Source organism: Lissotriton helveticus, chromosome 12 (assembly GCF_964261635.1).
Source record: "Lissotriton helveticus chromosome 12, aLisHel1.1, whole genome shotgun sequence".
Lineage (NCBI taxonomy): Eukaryota > Metazoa > Chordata > Amphibia > Caudata > Salamandridae > Lissotriton > Lissotriton helveticus.
The window spans coordinates 875,821,686-875,839,772 of record NC_136073.1 but is presented as its reverse complement, the minus strand read 5'-3'; the positions used below and the strand labels follow the sequence as shown (position 1 = coordinate 875,839,772).

At 47.5% G+C, this 18,087-nt stretch overlaps 1 protein-coding gene across 14 annotated transcripts in view; it reads left to right on the top strand.

Moving 5' to 3' along the window:
* LOC144798493 (uncharacterized) overlaps positions 1-18,087 on the top strand; it is a 181,092-nt gene that overhangs the window by 81,681 nt on the left and 81,324 nt on the right. For all 14 annotated transcript variants that reach the window (XR_013603554.1, XR_013603553.1, XR_013603552.1 and 11 more), the window contains exons 5-6: positions 2,706-3,125; positions 13,363-13,471. Coding sequence is in view for 11 of the 14 variants with exons in the window: in XM_078669400.1 (XP_078525526.1) it covers positions 2,706-3,125; positions 13,363-13,471 (529 nt within the window). In the remaining 3 variants the exon portion in view is untranslated. The remainder of the gene's footprint in view (positions 1-2,705; positions 3,126-13,362; positions 13,472-18,087) is intronic.

The window sequence follows — 18,087 nt, the reverse complement described above, 5'->3', positions numbered from 1 at the left end:
GACTATATGTTTGCGGCAATGACCAGGTTTGGGATCCCACCGGAATTTATAGCCTGGGTGTCCCTACTGTATCGGAATCCTACGGCACGGGTCCGCACCAATAAATGTATCTCGGGCCCATTTAGGATAGAAAAGGGCACGAGACAGGGGTGCCCGCTATCGCCCCTACTCTTTATAATTGCACTGGAACTCCTAATGATAAAAGTACGAACCCATGCGACCGCTACTGGTATCACCAGGCTTACGAACCACCATGTCATCTCGGCGTATGCAGATGATATATTGCTGTTCTTGAATGACACTACCGGTCCACTGCGCCCATTATCGGAGATCTTCTCAGCTTTCTGCGGGCTCTCGGGCCTTATGATCAATGAGGCCAAATCGTATGGGTTCGGATTTGACAGACCACTAGACGAGACACATATCCCGTTTGGCCCCTACCGTTTCCAGATAGCACCCGTGACCTTTAAATACTTACTCATCCAGGTGTACCGCCAACCACAAGATATGCTGGAGGGCAACCTGGGAAAGGCAATACGTGACCTGAAATCTCAGGTATGCTTCTGGAGCTCCCTGCCTTTGTCTGTGGCAGGCAGAGTCGATATCTCCAAAATGGTGGTACTACCGAGACTACTCTACTTCTTCACTAATCTGCCTGTCCTTATACGGCCCCCTTTTTCAAATCACTAAACACGATGCTGACGGAATTGGTGTGGGGTACAGGCAGAAGACGAATAAGCCTGACAAAATTACAACTCCCTACAGATGGGGGCGGCTTGGTGGTGCCGGATCTGATGGCATACGGGTTTGCATGTCAGCTGCAATGGCTGGCATTCTGGCTGGCGGGCCGGAACCTCCAAGAACTCGATATGACGGAATCCGACAGACAGCGGGGGGACATACACCGTTTGTTACTCCCAAAAGCTAAGATACCCGAATCAGCGCCACCACTACTTAGGCTGGCGCTTACACAATGGAAAAGGGCTGTACGATACACGAACAGACTTACATCATATGCACCCTCGATCCCATTGCTGGGCATCCCATTGGGTACAGGCTTGCTGTCGGAACGGAAACTAAGTCCCTGGGCTGACGCTGGAATCGCACAGGTCGGGGACTTCTTCTCCGATGGCAGACTCATGACGAACGCAGACTTCCTCAGACAACACCACGCGCCCGCGGCACTGTTTCTGACGCATGCGCAAGTCACACATTATATAACCACGCAATGGGCGGGTGGCGGTCTGGAACCTGACACTAACACACTGACCGTTATGCTATATCTGATGGGGACAGGTAGCCACCTAACGAAATGGCTGACCCATGGCATCAGAGCCGGCAGACCTAATCCACTGCAACCCCTTAGAATGAGATGGGAGGAGGATGCAGGGCGGGCGCTGATGATAAGGAATGGGAGAGGGCACTACGATTACCAAAGAAGATATCTCGCAACCCTAAATTCAAGTTTATACAGCTCATGATAGTCCACAGGTCATATTTGACCCCACATAGACTGCGGACGATGTTCCCTGATGCACCTGGAACATGCCCCAGATGTCAACAAGAAGATGCGGGGCTCCTACATATGTTCTGGTCCTGCCCTAAACTGTATACTTACTGGGGCGAGATTCAACACATTCTGGGTGACTTAGCGCCGGGAAGGCCCTACACATCCGCATTATTTGGCTTACTGGGAATAGGCCATAAAGAGAAGAAGAGAAGTGTGGCTACTAGGTTCGTAGACTTAGCGCTGTTGCTGGCGAAAAGAGCAATAGCCATGAACTGGAAGTCAGCTAGGCCACCAGGCGTGGAATACTGGGGCAGAGAAGTGATACGATGGGGTAAAGCAGAGGGACAGGAACTACATAGAGAGGAGCGTAGGGGACTCCGTAAACACCCCATTTCACTGGACTGGAACCAGCTGCTGACGGACTTTGAGCAAGGTATTAAGGATCAGGATGACTAGGGATACGTCTACCAGTAACAACGGTGGGTGGACTTGGTCCTACATTGTAATGAACTGCTATTTTAGGGCCTGCACACATGCATGATATGTGAATAGCCTCCAGCCATGCCCAAGGAGCGGACCTTGATAGAACCACGTGAAGACATATACTGTTTGTATACATGTAACAGGAGAACTTGGAAGAACCCATTATTGGGTTGACATGCTTATCGCTGCCGAACCATTGCCTACGGGGGCCCACAAGGCTGGATCTTTCAGTGCGGGTGGGGGGAGGGGGAGGGTGTAGTTGTGGGTTGTGGGAGTTAATCTGAAAATGGAAAACTGTGACTGTTGTTTACATACTGTATTACTCACCGTTACTATAGAAATGTTGTGCTACTAAGCAGTGTCACATCATGACAGCCTTGGAGTACTGACGTGCCTAATAAAGATATTTAAAAAAAAAAAAAAAGTCAATAAAAGTAAACAATAGACGTGGTCTTCCAATCAATGGCTCCTTAAAGTGTCCCTAGGTTGAAAACAGCATCTCCTGAGTACATGTTTTGTGAATTAGTGTGCGCTTCCTTTTGTCTATCCTCCTTTTTCTTTAGTACCTTCAAGAATTTCAGGGATTTGTGGGTTCATGGTTAAAGTTGGTGTTCATGTTTTGTCCTTTTGGCTACATGTGCCACGTTTAACAAATGTGACAGCCACTGTAACAGTTTATTTATTTTTTTAAATGTATTTTGTTTATGTACAGATCCCACAAAGCCTACCAGAAGAAAACATCGCTCGAACAGCCGATCTCGTTCTCGACCAAGGTCTTCAGGGAAAGATGTTAAAAGTTCTCATTCGTCATCATATCGCCGGCGATCTCGCAGTCCCCATTACAGAAGTAGCTATCGCAGTGACCACGACAGACGCAGAAGGCGCTCTTCGTCATCTGGCTCATTAAGTTCTGATGGTCGTCGTCGCAGGGATCGCCGGTATCGGAGCAGAAGCAGAGACCGAAGCTCCAGGCGAAATCGTAGCCGAAGCAGAAATCGTAGCCGGAGCAGAAATCGTAGCCGGAGCAGAAAAAGAAGCCGAAGCAGAAAGAAAGCTGATAACCATGACAAGATGACAAAAAAAAAGGAAGAAGCAGCGCCCCAAGCGAAAACACCTACTATTATGATGATAGGTAAGTGAGGCTTAGCAGTTGTTCTTGCAAAGTATAGTCCGGTAAGCAGGGAAGGACCACCACCAAACTATAGGCAGCATTTCAATCAATCAGGGTTGAGAGCAAATCAGAAATGAAATCATCAGGGCTGATGGTGAAACAGTGACTTACACGTTGCATATGTTCCTGAAGTATTACAAACTGATGGAAACCTGTTCTCGAGGAACTTTCCCTAAAGACATTCTTCAGCAAATTTTTTCTAATCCAACCCGTTAAAGGCCTATTGTTTTGCAAAATTGTCTTTATTCCCCAAGTTTGTTTTTAGGATTATAGAGATAATTTGTTTTCCCATTTATGGGCAGTAACCCGCTGTACGTCCGCTTCACTTGTTGTGCTTGGCGGGCTCGCCCCTTCTTTGCGTACGTCCCTTCTTCTCTTGCTTTACAGTGCATACCCCATCATCTTACAGCTCATTTTATTTACTGATCTTTACTTCTTTCCACAAGATCAGCTCTATTCTTTTTCAACACCACTCCTTTTCCAATCCTAGTCATCAGCGCCCCTCTGTGATGTCCTACTGTCCCCACGTATGTTGTCCTCTTCTACTTCCTCTACTTGTGTCAGTATTTGTAGATATATAAAACAGACTGCAGCAAAAAAAATGTACGTTACCCAAATGTTTTCGTCCCTTTTTCTTGCAAAAAAGCTTACTAACATAACAAATATTGACGAATCATTAATGCTTCCTTTCTTGAGAAGTTTGTGGAGAATGTTATGGCTTATCTGTTAGGTGTCTGTATTTGTCTTGCCTTTCAAAGCCTTTGTATAAGACTCTGCTTCCTTCCCGGATCATCACAACTTTCCTCACTTAACACATCATACATGGCTCTTCAGTCTCAGTCTAGGATGCTCCAGACTTATTGGGTAAGTCACATGATATCCTAGTTGTTGGCCAGCCCTCCAAAGTCAGTGGACACGGGAGGGGAGGAGAGGAGGCCACAATGACTTCCGAGCAGGACTGATGCAAGGAGGTGATGTGTTTATAGGCAGAACCCATTTGGAGTGTGGACTGTGTGCCTCAGGTGGATGTAGCCAAAACAAATTGACATACATGCCCCTTTCTCAGCAGTACAGCAATCATATGATAGAAAAGACCCCAAATAGCTCTGTGTTTGAGTCATTGTTCAGGTTCCCTTAGTTAAGTCTTTTTCGATCTTGTCTACTAGACGGTGCATGCACTGTCTTAGCGAGACATATCGTAAGCTTACTATAAACCTACAGAGACTTGGAGCCCACCCATTGCTTACTATTGGTCGACTTTCCAGTCATTCTCATTTGTCTGTTTCTTGTTTGTGTCCCAGCTTGTCAGTTTTGTGTTTTTCCTTCCCACGGAGCATTGCCTCTTTACCATCATCATCATCTGGCTTCAATGCTTCCACTGTTTGCTTTTCAAGCACTACTTTTTTTGGGGGGTAAACTCCATCTAATCCTTGCACACAAAGTGTCTAGTCTACTTTAATAGCCACATCATATTCCACCAAACCCACCAGACACTTCCAGCCAGGCACATACTCACACACACACATCCTGATCCAGCAGCCGTTCCTACTACATCATTCCCAAAGTGTCATGAGCTGCCGTTATACACTAGAGCTGCCTCTTCAATTCCCAAATTCCTCGACAAGCTGAAGACGTGCTCTTCGAATCGGTCCCGCAGCCTAGCCCTAGGTCAGAGTAGATTCGCCCCTGCCCTAAGCTGCAAGATACCCTCCCAGGTGAAAGAGCACTCTATAAATAGCATGTGCTTTCCAGCTGTCTCCCATGTGCATTTCTCCTCCCCTTTGCACTCCAGGTTGCTCTCTGTGGCCCGTGTGCTTCTTCCCAAGCTCCCCACATTGCTCTCTCACCCATTGCTTCTCACCCACCCATTGCTTCTCCTCACCCACACCCTCATTCTTTCTCACCTGTAACTTCTCCCCGCCTGCGTTGCTTCCACCCCGCTCTGTATTGTTACCCCCACTTGCTCCCTCCCTCATTCCATGTTCTTTCCCACCACCTCACTCTGCAGTGTTGCTTTCCCTCCTGCAGCCCTCCGTGTTGGAACCTCTGTATCATAGCATCTTTTACCGGTTTTTTTTTCTGCCATGCTGCACATCATCTGGGTTCTTGTTCAGCAAGGGTAAAAACCATTGGCAAAGCCAGTAGTGCACAAAGATGAGACCTATTGGCCATGTCAGTGCAACTTGTTCTGGTCTTGAGTGATCGGCTAGACAAGTTCTACATTGGACTCATTTCAGGTTACTATTGAACTGGGCAGACAAATGGCGAAAGCTGGTGGTTTCAGGGTCTCTATTGTCATCTATACACCTATCATTCCCTCATTTCAGTTTCTTGACTCTGAGAGCCCTTTCATACAACACCATCACATTGCCATCTCTCTTTGTGTCCACACACATGTGGAGGTGAACTTGGTACATCTCTTGAATCAAGTAGATGTTAGTAGTTCGCATCTTCAAGAGTGTGCATGGGGCATTTCATGATGGTGGGGGCGGGTCATTTGTGAAAAGGGCGTAGCCAGTACCCTACTGCATCCTGATTAGAGTTGTCAGCATCTGGATCATTTTTCAAAGACACTAAGTTATGCTGCCATGTTTCATGGGGCAAGCCCAGAGTGAAGGGCATGATCGAGACTCTGCCAGAGGCTTGTTTTTGTCCTTTTTCACCCATCTTCAGAATATCTGAATGAGGAAATTGCATTACAACTGTTATTCTCTTTCTATTACGCTTTGTCTGAGTATTCACCTTTAGCTGGTACACCACGTAGAAGTGTTGTTTGAAGAGAGCTTGTCTGTATTTTTTGATGGCAGCTATATTCACACAGTTGACATCTCTGCATAATGAGTAGTCTATACACGCCTTTGCTGATACTGCGCCTTAAACCACTGGACCATGCCTTTGTCTCGCAGTGTTTAGAGTGTAACCTTGCCTAATTTGTACTGCTTCTGGTAGAATTAGTTCAGGAGTCACAGCTAATGTTGAATCTGTTAGTTTCAATGAAATTTCTCAAGCACAATTTGCATCCTGGGTTTGGCAAAGATGTTCGTCTTCTGCAGCAGCAAACGTGCTATTCGCTGGCAGTTGACCAGCCACAATGTTGCATCACAATCATCTTTACTTTGCTACACTTCTAGGTCATTAATAATTATCCAGTATTTGGGTGTCTTTCATAGATTCACATGCCTGAATCATTCCCCGTCGTCGAGACGGGAGCCTCCGGTATATAAAAAAGTAATGTCCTAGAGACATACATAGAGAGAATAGGCCTAAAGGTCTCACCTTAGTAGCCTATCCACGTCCTTTTGTAGGAAGGACCAAACAGAGCAGGCCCCAAGGGTCCCACCTTGGTGGCCTATCTGGGTCCTTTTGTAAAAAAGGACCAAATAAAGTGAAACAGCCAATCAGCTACTACCTCCTTCTAGAACCTTCCTGTCAGGAGCCCAAGTCTCTCAGATTTTCTACCGCACGTTGTGCTAGGGAGTCTCCACCTGAGCTCTCCTCAGGAAACTTATTTTCTTCATAAAAACGAATTATTAATCTTTTCAGAGCATGTCTGAAGGTCAGAAGAAAGGTCTGTTCAGGGCCTGTTCTTCCTGCAGCAAGAAGAGGCTTCACATCGACGATAAACATGATAGATGTTTATATTGTCTTTACCCTCACCACCAGGCCAAGGAATGCAAAATCTGCCGGACCTTCTCTAACAAGACCCTCAAGGACCGGGAAGGTCGACTTCTGTTGTGGCTCAACAGGCTCAAGACCAAGACTGCTGACTTGGCATCAGAAGGTGAGAGTGGGTCCGGAGCGTCCCAATTTTCTTTGAAGAGGCCAAGGGTTTCTTCCCCTAGCCCCACAGACACCCCTCCTATGAAGACTTCTAAAAAGTCCTCAGAGGGCAAGCCATCTGTGTCTGTCAAGGACCCGCCTGTCTCCAGGAAGGTGCCACTGGTCCTGGCGACGACGACGACATCTACGGTGCTTTCGGCACAGAAAACTGTCTCGACGTCGACGACGACAGTGTCGACGACGACGGCGTCGTCGGCCTACTCCTCGACCACGAGGATGACGCCTTCGTCGTCGTCGAGCAGACCTACGTCGTCGACCATTCCGGTCACTCCGTCGACGACGACGACAACATCGTCGATGACGAGACCATCGTCGAAGTCATCGACGACGACGACCCCGTCGACGAAGTCGGCACCGTCGACGAAACTAACCTCGTCGACGAAGATCATCCCGTCGACGATGGGAAAACCGTCGACGGCGAGTGCACCGTCGACGATGGGGACCTTACCGTCGACGAAGCTGCTGTCGATGAAGACATCGTCGTCACAACCACCGTCGACGACGACGACGAACTTCTCGTCGACGAAAATGCCTGCCAAGGCACCGTCGACTCCAGCATTGCCATCTACAGGACCATGGAAGGAGTCTGCACTCCTATCCCATGCTATGGATGCCTTTCCACCGCAAGTGAGCCACGTCATGGTAAAAATCACTAAAAAGCCAATTACGCCGAGTCAGACGTCACCAGGCAGGATACAACAACTACCACCTGCCTGTATACTACAAGGTCAGGAGTCGGACGAGGACTCCTTTACGCAAGCTACTAGCCCGTCGGATCTAGTGCTGAAATGTCAAACCACAGATGAGGAGCCGGAAGAGGAGGAAGACCTTCCTGAACAACAGGTCCACCCTCCGCCTCAGTCTCAGGTTACTCCTATGGTGTGCCTTCCGGCTTCTATAGTCTCGGACCTGCAATACCTTATTAAGGATTATAAGGAAAGGTTCCCGGAGAAGCATTCCGCGCCAACACCAGCACAGGCGCCAACACCTTCTTCTCGCCATAGACCCACTCCTCTGGTCATTCCACAGACACAGGTGCCCATTCAAACTGTTTCCTCATCTGAGGAAGAAGAACGAGAACAAGAGGAAGGGGAAGTGGATGACGACCAATCGGACCCTGACGCTGATCAAGACTATGTGGCACACTCTCCAGCCTCTCCAGCTCCACAGACTTCGGAGTCTCCACCTGCAGACATCGGTGGCTTTCACAACATCATGGAGCGGGCTGCCAAGAGATTCCACATGTCCATGGAATCTCAGGAGACAGAATGTTTCCTTTATGACTTTAAGGAACCCACAAAGAAAATTTCAAGGTCGATACCAATTATTGAATACATCTGGAAGCAGGGCAAGCAAATCATGCAATCACCCGCTTCTGTACAGGTGGTGGTGCCCAGGCTTGATAAGAAATATAAAGCCACATCAACGGCGCCGGTATGCCTGACTGGTCACCCCAAACCAGATTCCGTAGTGACTCAGGCGGCGCAGAAGAACTCAAGGAATCCGGCCTCGCCTTTATCGACACCACCGGATAAAGAGGGTAAAAAACTGGATGCCGTGGGCAAACGGTTTACGACCACATCAGCTATGACTGTTAAAGTGGCTAATTCTATTGCTCTACTTGGCCGTTATAATCGCCAACTATGGGCGGACATTGCGCCCTATCTGTCAAATCTGCCGGAAGATGTCAGAGAAGAGGCACATTCACTTCTTTTGGAGGGACAAACCTCTGCCTCAGAAATTATCGACTGTGCTATTGATGCCGCCATGACTGGCTTTCGGCAACTGGCGGGAGCTGCAGTCCTGAGGCGACAGGGCTGGCTCAAGGCCACCACTTTCCGCCAGGAGGTGCAAACCAGGATCTTGGACATGCCTTACGATGGCCAGCATCTGTTTGGTGAACAAATTGATACGGCCCTTACCACCATTAAAAAGGACACAGATACCGCCAAGGCTTTGGGTACTCTACAATTTCGGTCCCAGTCCTTTCGTGGCCAAAGGGGAAGAGGACAGTCTTCATACAAAGGTTCCTTTCAGAATCGGTCTTCGTACTCGTATTCACAGTCCAAGCCGCAATTTCAACAGCGACAACCCCAACAGGGAAGGCAGTCTTCCTATGGCAGATCCAATTACAAAGGAAAGGGACAAAAACGGCCTGCTGGCAACAGACAATGACTTGTCTCCCTGGCTAGCCCCTCCACCACTACATTCTTTAAGACTTGGAGGGAAACTAACATACTTCCTACGAAATTGGCAATCCATAACGACGGATCGTTGGGTTCTCCAACTCATTCGTTTTGGACATTCCCTAGAATTCACCTCTACTCCCCCAACAACACCTCCGTGCCACCGTTCGCACAGGCACCTGCGATTACTTCTTCAGGAAATAACTTCTATGTTGCAGAAGGGAGCGATAGAGAAAGTTCCACGGGCCCACATGAATCAAGGTTTCTACTCCCACTTCTTCCTAATCCACCAAAAAGGAAAGAAGTGGAGACCGATCCTGGATCTCAGGGCACTCAACGTGTTCCTAAAGAAACAATCGTTCCGTATGGTGACTTTGCAAGAAATCCTGGGTCTTCTGGAGGAAGGGGACTACATGACGTCTTTAGACCTTCAGGACGCCTACTACCATATACCTATTCTCAAAGGACACAGAAAGTTCCTCAGGTTTGCGGTGGCAGGACACCACTACCAATTTCGTGTCCTTCCATTCGGTCTCAAATCGGCCCCGAGGATATTTACGAAATGCCTGTCTCCAGTGGCAGCGTTCCTTCGTCAGCAAGGCCACCAGGTTTTTCCATACCTAGACGACTGGTTGGTGAAGGCACCGACGGAGGCCGGCGCAGCCTCATCCTCCAGCGCCTGTCTGGATATTTTCCACCGCCTGGGACTGACCCTCAACGCCGCAAAGTCGGTTCTGGAACCCAACAGAGTCATCACGTTCCTTGGAGCAACTCTGGATACGGAGCGGGTCAGAGCTTTCCCCTCTCGGGAGAGAAAGAACAAACTCATCTCCTTAGCCAAGGCAGTGGCTTCGAGGAAGACTCTCCCAGTCCGCACGTTCAAGTCCCTCCTTGGGATGATGTCTTCATGCATACTGCTCATTCCGCACTGCCGTCTGAAAATGCGTCCTCTTCAGGAAGCACTAACAAGACAATGGACGCAAGCCACAGGTTCTTTCGAGGACCGCATACGAGTCACTCGACCCATTATCAACCATTTGCAATGGTGGATGTCACTCCGCCATCTGTCGAAGGGTTTGCCATTCCTACTCCCAGCGGAGCCGCATGTAATAACTACGGATGCGTCACTGGAAGGCTGGGGGGCAGTCCTCCAGGAACTACAAATCAATGGGAAATGGACGACACAAGAAACAAAACTGCATATCAATCTGTTGGAATTACGAGCAGTTTTCCTAGCTCTCCAATCGTTTCTCCCACGCATTCGTCAATCCCCGGTGCTCGTCAGGACGGACAACACCACGACGATGCATTACCTGAACAAACAGGGGGGGACACGTTCGATCTCATTATCAAGAGAATCGCAAAGAATTTGGAATTGGCTTCTACAACACAGCATAGAATTAAAAGCGGAGTATGTCCCGGGCAAGGACAACGTTTTGGCGGACGCACTGAGCAGAGAGACGTCTCCTTCCCACGAATGGGAATTGGACATGGAGGTGCTGAACCATATCTTCAAGGAGTGGGGCACTCCCGCCATAGACCTCTTTGCCACCAGAGAGAACGCCAAATGCCCAAGCTTCGCAAGCAGGCATCACCACTCAGGAACCCTCGGGAATGCATTTTCCATCGCATGGCGCAACGTCTTTGCGTACGCCTTTCCGCCATTCCCACTAATACCCAGGGTCCTCAGAAAGATGAAATCGGAACCCTGCACTCTGATCCTCATTGCTCCAGCCTGGCCGAGGCAGCACTGGTTCACGGAACTTCATCGCCTATCTGCCCGGCCTCCTCTTCGCCTGAAGCAGTTTCCGGCCCTGATCACGATGTCTCAAGGGCAGGTTCTCCACCCGAACCTGAGCTCTCTGAAATTGTCAGCCTGGCTCCTGAATACCGCGAGTTCAGCCACCTGAGCATCCCGCAGGATTGCAGAGATGTCCTTGCAAAAGCTAGAGCTGTCAGCACTAACAAAACATACTCACTAAAATGGAAGCGATTCTGTTCCTGGTGTGTGGATCATGGCTTGCATCCCTTCCATGCCACTCCACAACAGCTGCTGCCATACTTGTTACATCTTGCGCAATCAGGCCTTGCGCATACATCCATCAAAGTGCATCTTGCAGCAATTTCAAGGTTCACGAGAACGGCTACGGGCCCTTCTTTGTGGGCGGACAGACTCATCAAACAATTCCTGAAAGGTTTATATAGGTCCTTTCCACGACCGCGACCTGTTCCTCCATCGTGGCACCTGAATGTGGTTCTTCATCAACTAATGAAGCATCCCTTCGAACCCATCCATAAGGCAGACATCAAGTTCCTATCTTGGAAAACGGCCCTCCTCCTGGCACTAACCTCTGCTAGAAGGGTCAGTGAATTGCAGGCTCTATCTGTTCAGGATCCTTTCCTTCAATTTCGAGAGAACAGAGTAATTCTGAGGACTAACCCTCGTTTCATTCCAAAAGTCCCCTCGGACTTCCATCTTAACGAACCAGTGGTGCTTAGATCGTTCTTTCCGAATCCTACCACGGCAGCCGAAAGAACTCTACATTCTCTAGATCTGAAGAGGTGCCTTAAATTCTACATTGATAAGACACGACACTTTCGAAAGTCAACACAGCTCTTTATTGCCTTTAGTAGACCAAGACTGGGCATGCCCCTGACGAAGCAGAGCATCTCAAGATGGATCTCTTCTGCGATCACCTTTTGTCACGACAAGGCTGGGCGACCTTTAGACTCACGTGTTAAAGCTCATTCGACTAGAGCCATGTCCACATCGGCAGCGTTGTTCGCTGGAGTGCCGATATTGGACATTTGCAGAGCGGCGACGTGGAAGTCCCCGCACACCTTCACCAGGCACTACTGCCTGGATACTGAGCTGATGAAGGATGCAGCAGTGGGCCGAGCAGTGCTTCGCCATCTATTTCAGTAAGGTGAGCCCTACTACATCCCTCCATCCTTTACGGGTATGCACATTCTCTTATTGTATGTATATTGCATTGCATTTTGTGATTTATGGTCATGTGATATGCTTTATCTACATGCTTGTACCTGATGTTCACACAGAATGTGCTTTATGTATTGCTCGCTACTCTGATTCAGGCATGTGAATCTATGAAAGACACCCAAATACTGGATAAGAAATGCGTTACTTACCTGTAACTGCAGTTATCCAGTATTAGTGTCTTTCATAGATTCACATGCACCCTCCCGCCTCCCCTGGCAGGGCTCACCTTTCTCTCTAAGGAGTTTACGCCTAACTAGCTTGGTGCGTACGAAAATCTGAGAGACTTGGGCTCCTGACAGGAAGGTTCTAGAAGGAGGTAGTAGCTGATTGGCTGTTTCACTTTATTTGGTCCTTTTTTACAAAAGGACCCAGATAGGCCACCAAGGTGGGACCCTTGGGGCCTGCTCTGTTTGGTCCTTCCTACAAAAGGACGTGGATAGGCTACTAAGGTGAGACCTTTAGGCCTATTCTCTCTATGTATGTCTCTAGGACATTACTTTTTTATATACCGGAGGCTCCCGTCTCGACGACGGGGAATGATTCAGGCATGTGAATCTATGAAAGACACTAATACTGGATAACTGCAGTTACAGGTAAGTAACGCATTTCTTCCTTCCTTTTGCCATAGCCAACCTTCCCATCAGGAATCGTCATGGATTTTCTTTAATTTTAATGTTTCCCTGTTTTCTTGTATGTCCATCACATGCTCCTCCATCTGTATGCTACCATTCTAAAGTAATGCTCCCAGGAGATCTGATGATTCAGCCAGTGACATTCCTTTGATCTGATCTATATTTGTCATGCAACCTCCACATTTCTCCTTCCAGTGAGGCAAGGTTGGTATCAAACACAGCAGATCCTACTCAGAACTGTGTTTGTTTCCTTTGGTGTTTGTATATGTGGCACATTACCCCAATATACTAAAAAGTTAAATATAGCGCCACATAAGAGGAACGTTCAATGATGTAACACCGAAAATATTATAGCTCGCCAAATGTGCAACAAAATTGAATTCTAAGTCTGTGGAGCGATGTGGGAAAACTCAGACTCCTCCCCCACAAACCCCTTGCTACCATTGGTTCTTTCAACTGTAGTCGGCTTGTTTGCATGCATGCATGCAAGCAAGCTGCTGGCCTCATATAATGGTGGTTTTCTTTTCTTTGCTTTTTAGGTAACAGGCCTGTGGATCCCGAAGTGGTGAAGGTGATTCGCACTCTATTAGCGTATAATTTTAAAACATGGAGGGTGAAGGATTATCAAGGAGAGAAACCAGAATTTTGGTAAGTGAAATCCGAGAAGTTAAAGCCCAGTGAGTAGATGTTTCTGCGTTGTTTGGCAAGCCGATATATATGATGCTGCTGTCCTTGTCTTTATAAATGGATCTTCTCTTGCTTAATGGGAAAGTTTTGTATTTTCTTGTGAAATGTAAGTGGATATCTACTTTCACTTTAACCCAGGGAATATGAAGGGACCATGGGTATGTGTATTTTGAAGGAACAAAGGTCCCTTATTCTGAGATGCCATGAACCATATTACAGAGAAATATGATATCTGTGTCAAATTTCCAAATGGAATATCAAATGTATTTATTAAAACGTATAAAGAATTAATACAGCGGGGAAACAACCGAAAAAGGTCAAATAACAAACTTGTATGCCCAGACATTGTACATGTGACTGCAATCAAAGTAAAATAATTGTCATATAAGTCATACAGTACCAATGTTCATATACATAACAATATGTTATTAGGGACTTAATAGTAGTAAAATGGGGTTTGGGATGTGTCGAAGGAGGGCATAGTCTTGAAAGGGTTATTGGGGAGAGGGTAGTAATAAAATGAGGCTTGGGATTAGTCAAAGGAAGGACAAAAGGGTAGAGTCTACCTAGGGTATTCGAGACAAAAGCCGTAAAATGAGTTTTGGGATTAGTCAAAGGAAGGAAGAGTCTAGAAAGGTTTATTAGGGAGAGAGTAGTAGTAAAATAAGATTTGAGATTAGTTAAAGGAAGGACAGAGGAGGGAAGGGTCTAGTAAGTGTTTTTTGGGACATCATAGCAGTAAAGTGAGGTTTGGGATGAGTTAGCGGTGGGAATAGAGTTTAGAAAGGGCTGTTGGGGCGATCATAGTAATAGAATGAGGTTTGGGATGAGTAGTCAAAGGGGGGATAGAGGAGGGAAGAGTCTACAAAAGTTTATTTTAGACATCATAGTAGTACAGTGATGTTTGGGATGAGTCCGAGCGGAGGTAGAGGATATATTGAGAGGTATAAGATGAGATATAGAGTAGTGCATTGAAGAGAGTTGAATACCTTTTCTTTATTTCTACTGAAGGATTAAAGTAAGCATATAGGTACATAACTACATAGAATGGTATACCTGCATATGAAAAATAATAGAGATATAAAGTTGTACTATATAAAGTCCCATGTGCATGTATCGATAAGTAGTTAGATAAAAAGTCAGGCTTTCAAGTGTTGCTTTACATAACGTTAATGTATTTGTATTAATTTTTTGGTGAAAGTTTTATGCATTTGTTTTTAATGTATTTGTATATGTTATATATTTCCCCCAATATTTCATTAGTGAAGCACTTGTAGATACAAATGTTTTGATTACATATGCACATTATGTTGGATTAAATAATACCCATGTATATATATTTTTTGTAACCATAAGTAATATATACATTTGTTAAGTAGACCTATAAGATTATCTATATATTTTTAAATCAATCATTTGTAAAGCGCACTACATACCCGCGAGAGTTTCAAGGCGCTGGGGGGGGGGGGGGGGGGGCGCTTCTGATCGAGCAGCCAGGTCTTGAGTATCCTCCTGAAGGTCAGCAGGTCTTGGGTCTGTCGTAGGCTCAGTGGGAGGGTGTTCCATGTCTTGGCGGCGAGATGGGAGAAGGATCTCCCACCGGTGGCTGTTCTTCAGATGCGCGGGATGGTGGAGAGTGAGAGGTCGGCGGAGCGTAGCTGGCCGTTGGGGATATAGAAGGCGAGCCGTCTTTTGAGGTAGGCTGTCAGGTCTTGTGGAGTGCCTTTTGTGGGAGCTTGAAGGATATCCTCTTGTTGATAGGGAGCCAGTGCAGGTTTCTCAGGTGGGGGGTGATGTGGCCGTGGCGTGGTACGTCGAGGATCAGTCGTGCCGAGGCGTTTTGGATGCGTTGTAGTCGTTTGATGAGCTTGGTCGGGGCTCCCGCATAGAGGGCGTTTCCGTAGTCGAGTGTGCTGCTGACGAGGGCCTGGGTGACTGTCTTTCTTGTATCTGTCGGGATCCATCTGTAGATCTTGCGGAGCATGCGGAGGGTGTTGAAGCAGGAGGAGGAGACGGCGTTGACTTACTTGGTCATTGAGAGCGTTGAGTCGAGGATGATTCCGTGCATGGTCGGTGGGTGTCGGGCTGCCCCCAGTGCTGTCGGCCACCAGGAGTCGTCCCAGGCTGGAGGGTTGGAGCCTAGGATGAGGACCTCCGTCGTGTCTGAGTTCAGCTTCAGACGGCTTGTCTTCATCCAGTTTGCGACGGCCTTCATTCCTTCGTGGAGGTTGGCTTTGGCGGTGATGGGGTCCTTGGTGAGAGAGAGGATTAGCTGAGTGTCTTCGGTGTAGAAGATTATGTTGAGGTCGTGCTATCGGGCTACGTGTGCAAGCAGGGCCATGTAAATGTTGAACAGCGTCAGGCTGAGGGAGGATCCCTGGGCCTATATTTGTTTCAAGAAATGCACATATCTAAATACATACATATAATTAAATGCTACATGCTTACATGCATATGCTATTAATTTGTGTTTTAAGTATGGTGATCATTAACGAAAGAGACAACTCTTGAGTAATCTTCTGAAGATAAGATAGCTAACCGTGGGGGTAATGAGTTACATAGTTTGGCTGCTTGAACAAAGAAAGATGTACCTCCCATGTTTTTTTTTCTTATATGCTGAGGTTTTGAGGTGAGGTGGCAATCTTGAGCAGAGGTTCCTTTGTTGAATGTATTTGGTGATTTTATTCCTGATGAAGAGCAGTCTAGTTCTATGTATTGTGTTTTGGGTGATACAAAGCAACTTGAAGGTGAATCTGCTGGCAACCGGTAACCAATGGAGGGCCCTCTAAGGCAGGAAAGAAGTGGATTTGTGGCTTTACATGTAGGAGTAGTCTGGTTGCAGAGTTCTGAATCTGTTGTAGTCTTTTCATAGTTTTTCCAGATAATCTGTGGTAGACGTTATTGGTGTGCTCTAGTTTGGACAGTACAAGAGAGATAGTAGATTGGACTGTGTGTGGAAATTCTAGGAGGGGAAAGATGCGTCCTAGAGTTTTCATGGTAATGACGCTTGAACCTGCTAACTTATCTGCTTGGGCATTCATTGATAAGTTGGAGTCCATGGTAACTCCAAGGTTTCTTACTTCTTGGATACTTTAGGAGGTGGTCCCTGGCAGTCAGACCAGCTGCAGAGTGGTTTCCGTTTTGGACGCATTCAGTTTGAGGTGGCTCCATGTCGTCCACTGCTCAATGGCTCCGAGCCAACTGAAGATTTCTGAGTTTCCAATGTCTTTCGGGCGTTTTAGTTTGAGTATGTGTGTCGTCAGTGTAGTTATAGCGTGTGAGCTAAAATTCATTGATCATTGCCAGTAATGTAGAAAAACATGGGTGAAATGATAGAGCTTTGAAAGGCCCCTGTTTTTGTGAAGAACGGTTTGCATGACAAAGAGGGGAGTAGGGATGACATTTGTTCTGTTTGGAAAGTAGATTGTAATCCAGTCGGAAGCAGTCCCCTCTATGCCTGCTTTGTAGAGTCTTTGGATTCAAGTGATCAACTGTGTTGAAGGCAGCTAAAAGGTCCAAGTGAAGTAGTGCAGCGACCACTTTCCGGTTTACTGTGTTTTTAAGGTCATCCCAAAGATTCTGTTCCTCTTCCTGGACAGAATCCGGTTTGGAAGTTGGAAAGTATGTAGTTATCTTCAATGAATTGTGACATCTGGGTGAATGCTGCTCTTTCTATCAGTTTGCCCAGGGAAGGGCCATTTGTAATCGGTCTGTAGTTGTTTGGGTCATGTGGGACAAGGTTTGTTATCTTCAATAATGGGCATAAGTATGCCTTTTTAGGTCTCGCTAGATGTAAGCAAAAGCGAAGCTTTTGCTGTCTAGCGAGACAACTAGTGTAGTTACTTTTCGGGGCATGAGGACAGCAAAGTGCCACGCGCATTTGCAGGCCGAGATTCGACCTCGGGAGCGCGCACGTCGCCGTGCCTCGTATTCCCATTCACAAACGAAGCCACTCTCACGCATGCGCACATACACACACTGCATACACACACGCACCCCCCCTCAAACAGACACACGCTGCATACACACACGCACCCCCCCTTAAACAAACGCACGCACAGACACACTGAAACAGAAACACGCGCGTACACCCCCACCCTCAACCCCACTCACCGGGCTCCTCTCCCCTTACGCATGGGAAGGCACTGTGGAGCTCTGTGGCAGAAGGAGCGCTGTCTGAAATCACCGCCGCCTCCCACAGCGGCATTGTAGGGAAATTAAAATTTGGCTCCCCGTAAACACCGCCGCAGCCCGGGAACATCGGGAGCCTGAGAAATCCCGAGCGCAGCTCCTCTGACGTCAGACGAGGAGCCGCGCTGGGATTGGTGCCGGTGGGGCCGTTGCCTAGCAACGGAAGACCCGTCGACGGCGGGCGGGAGGGGCTTCTTCGCTCCTCACCCGGGCAGCGCCTGCTTTTTTATTCTCTTTGGTGACTGATTGTTCTGGGAAAACTTTCAGTGAAAAAAAAAATACTGCAATCCAGGCATGCCGATAAGCCTGGTCAGTGCCTTTCTTTCGTCTCTGTGCTGCAGGTCGCTGGTAGGCCTTGGTTTCGCCTCTTTTAGGGTCAATCAGCA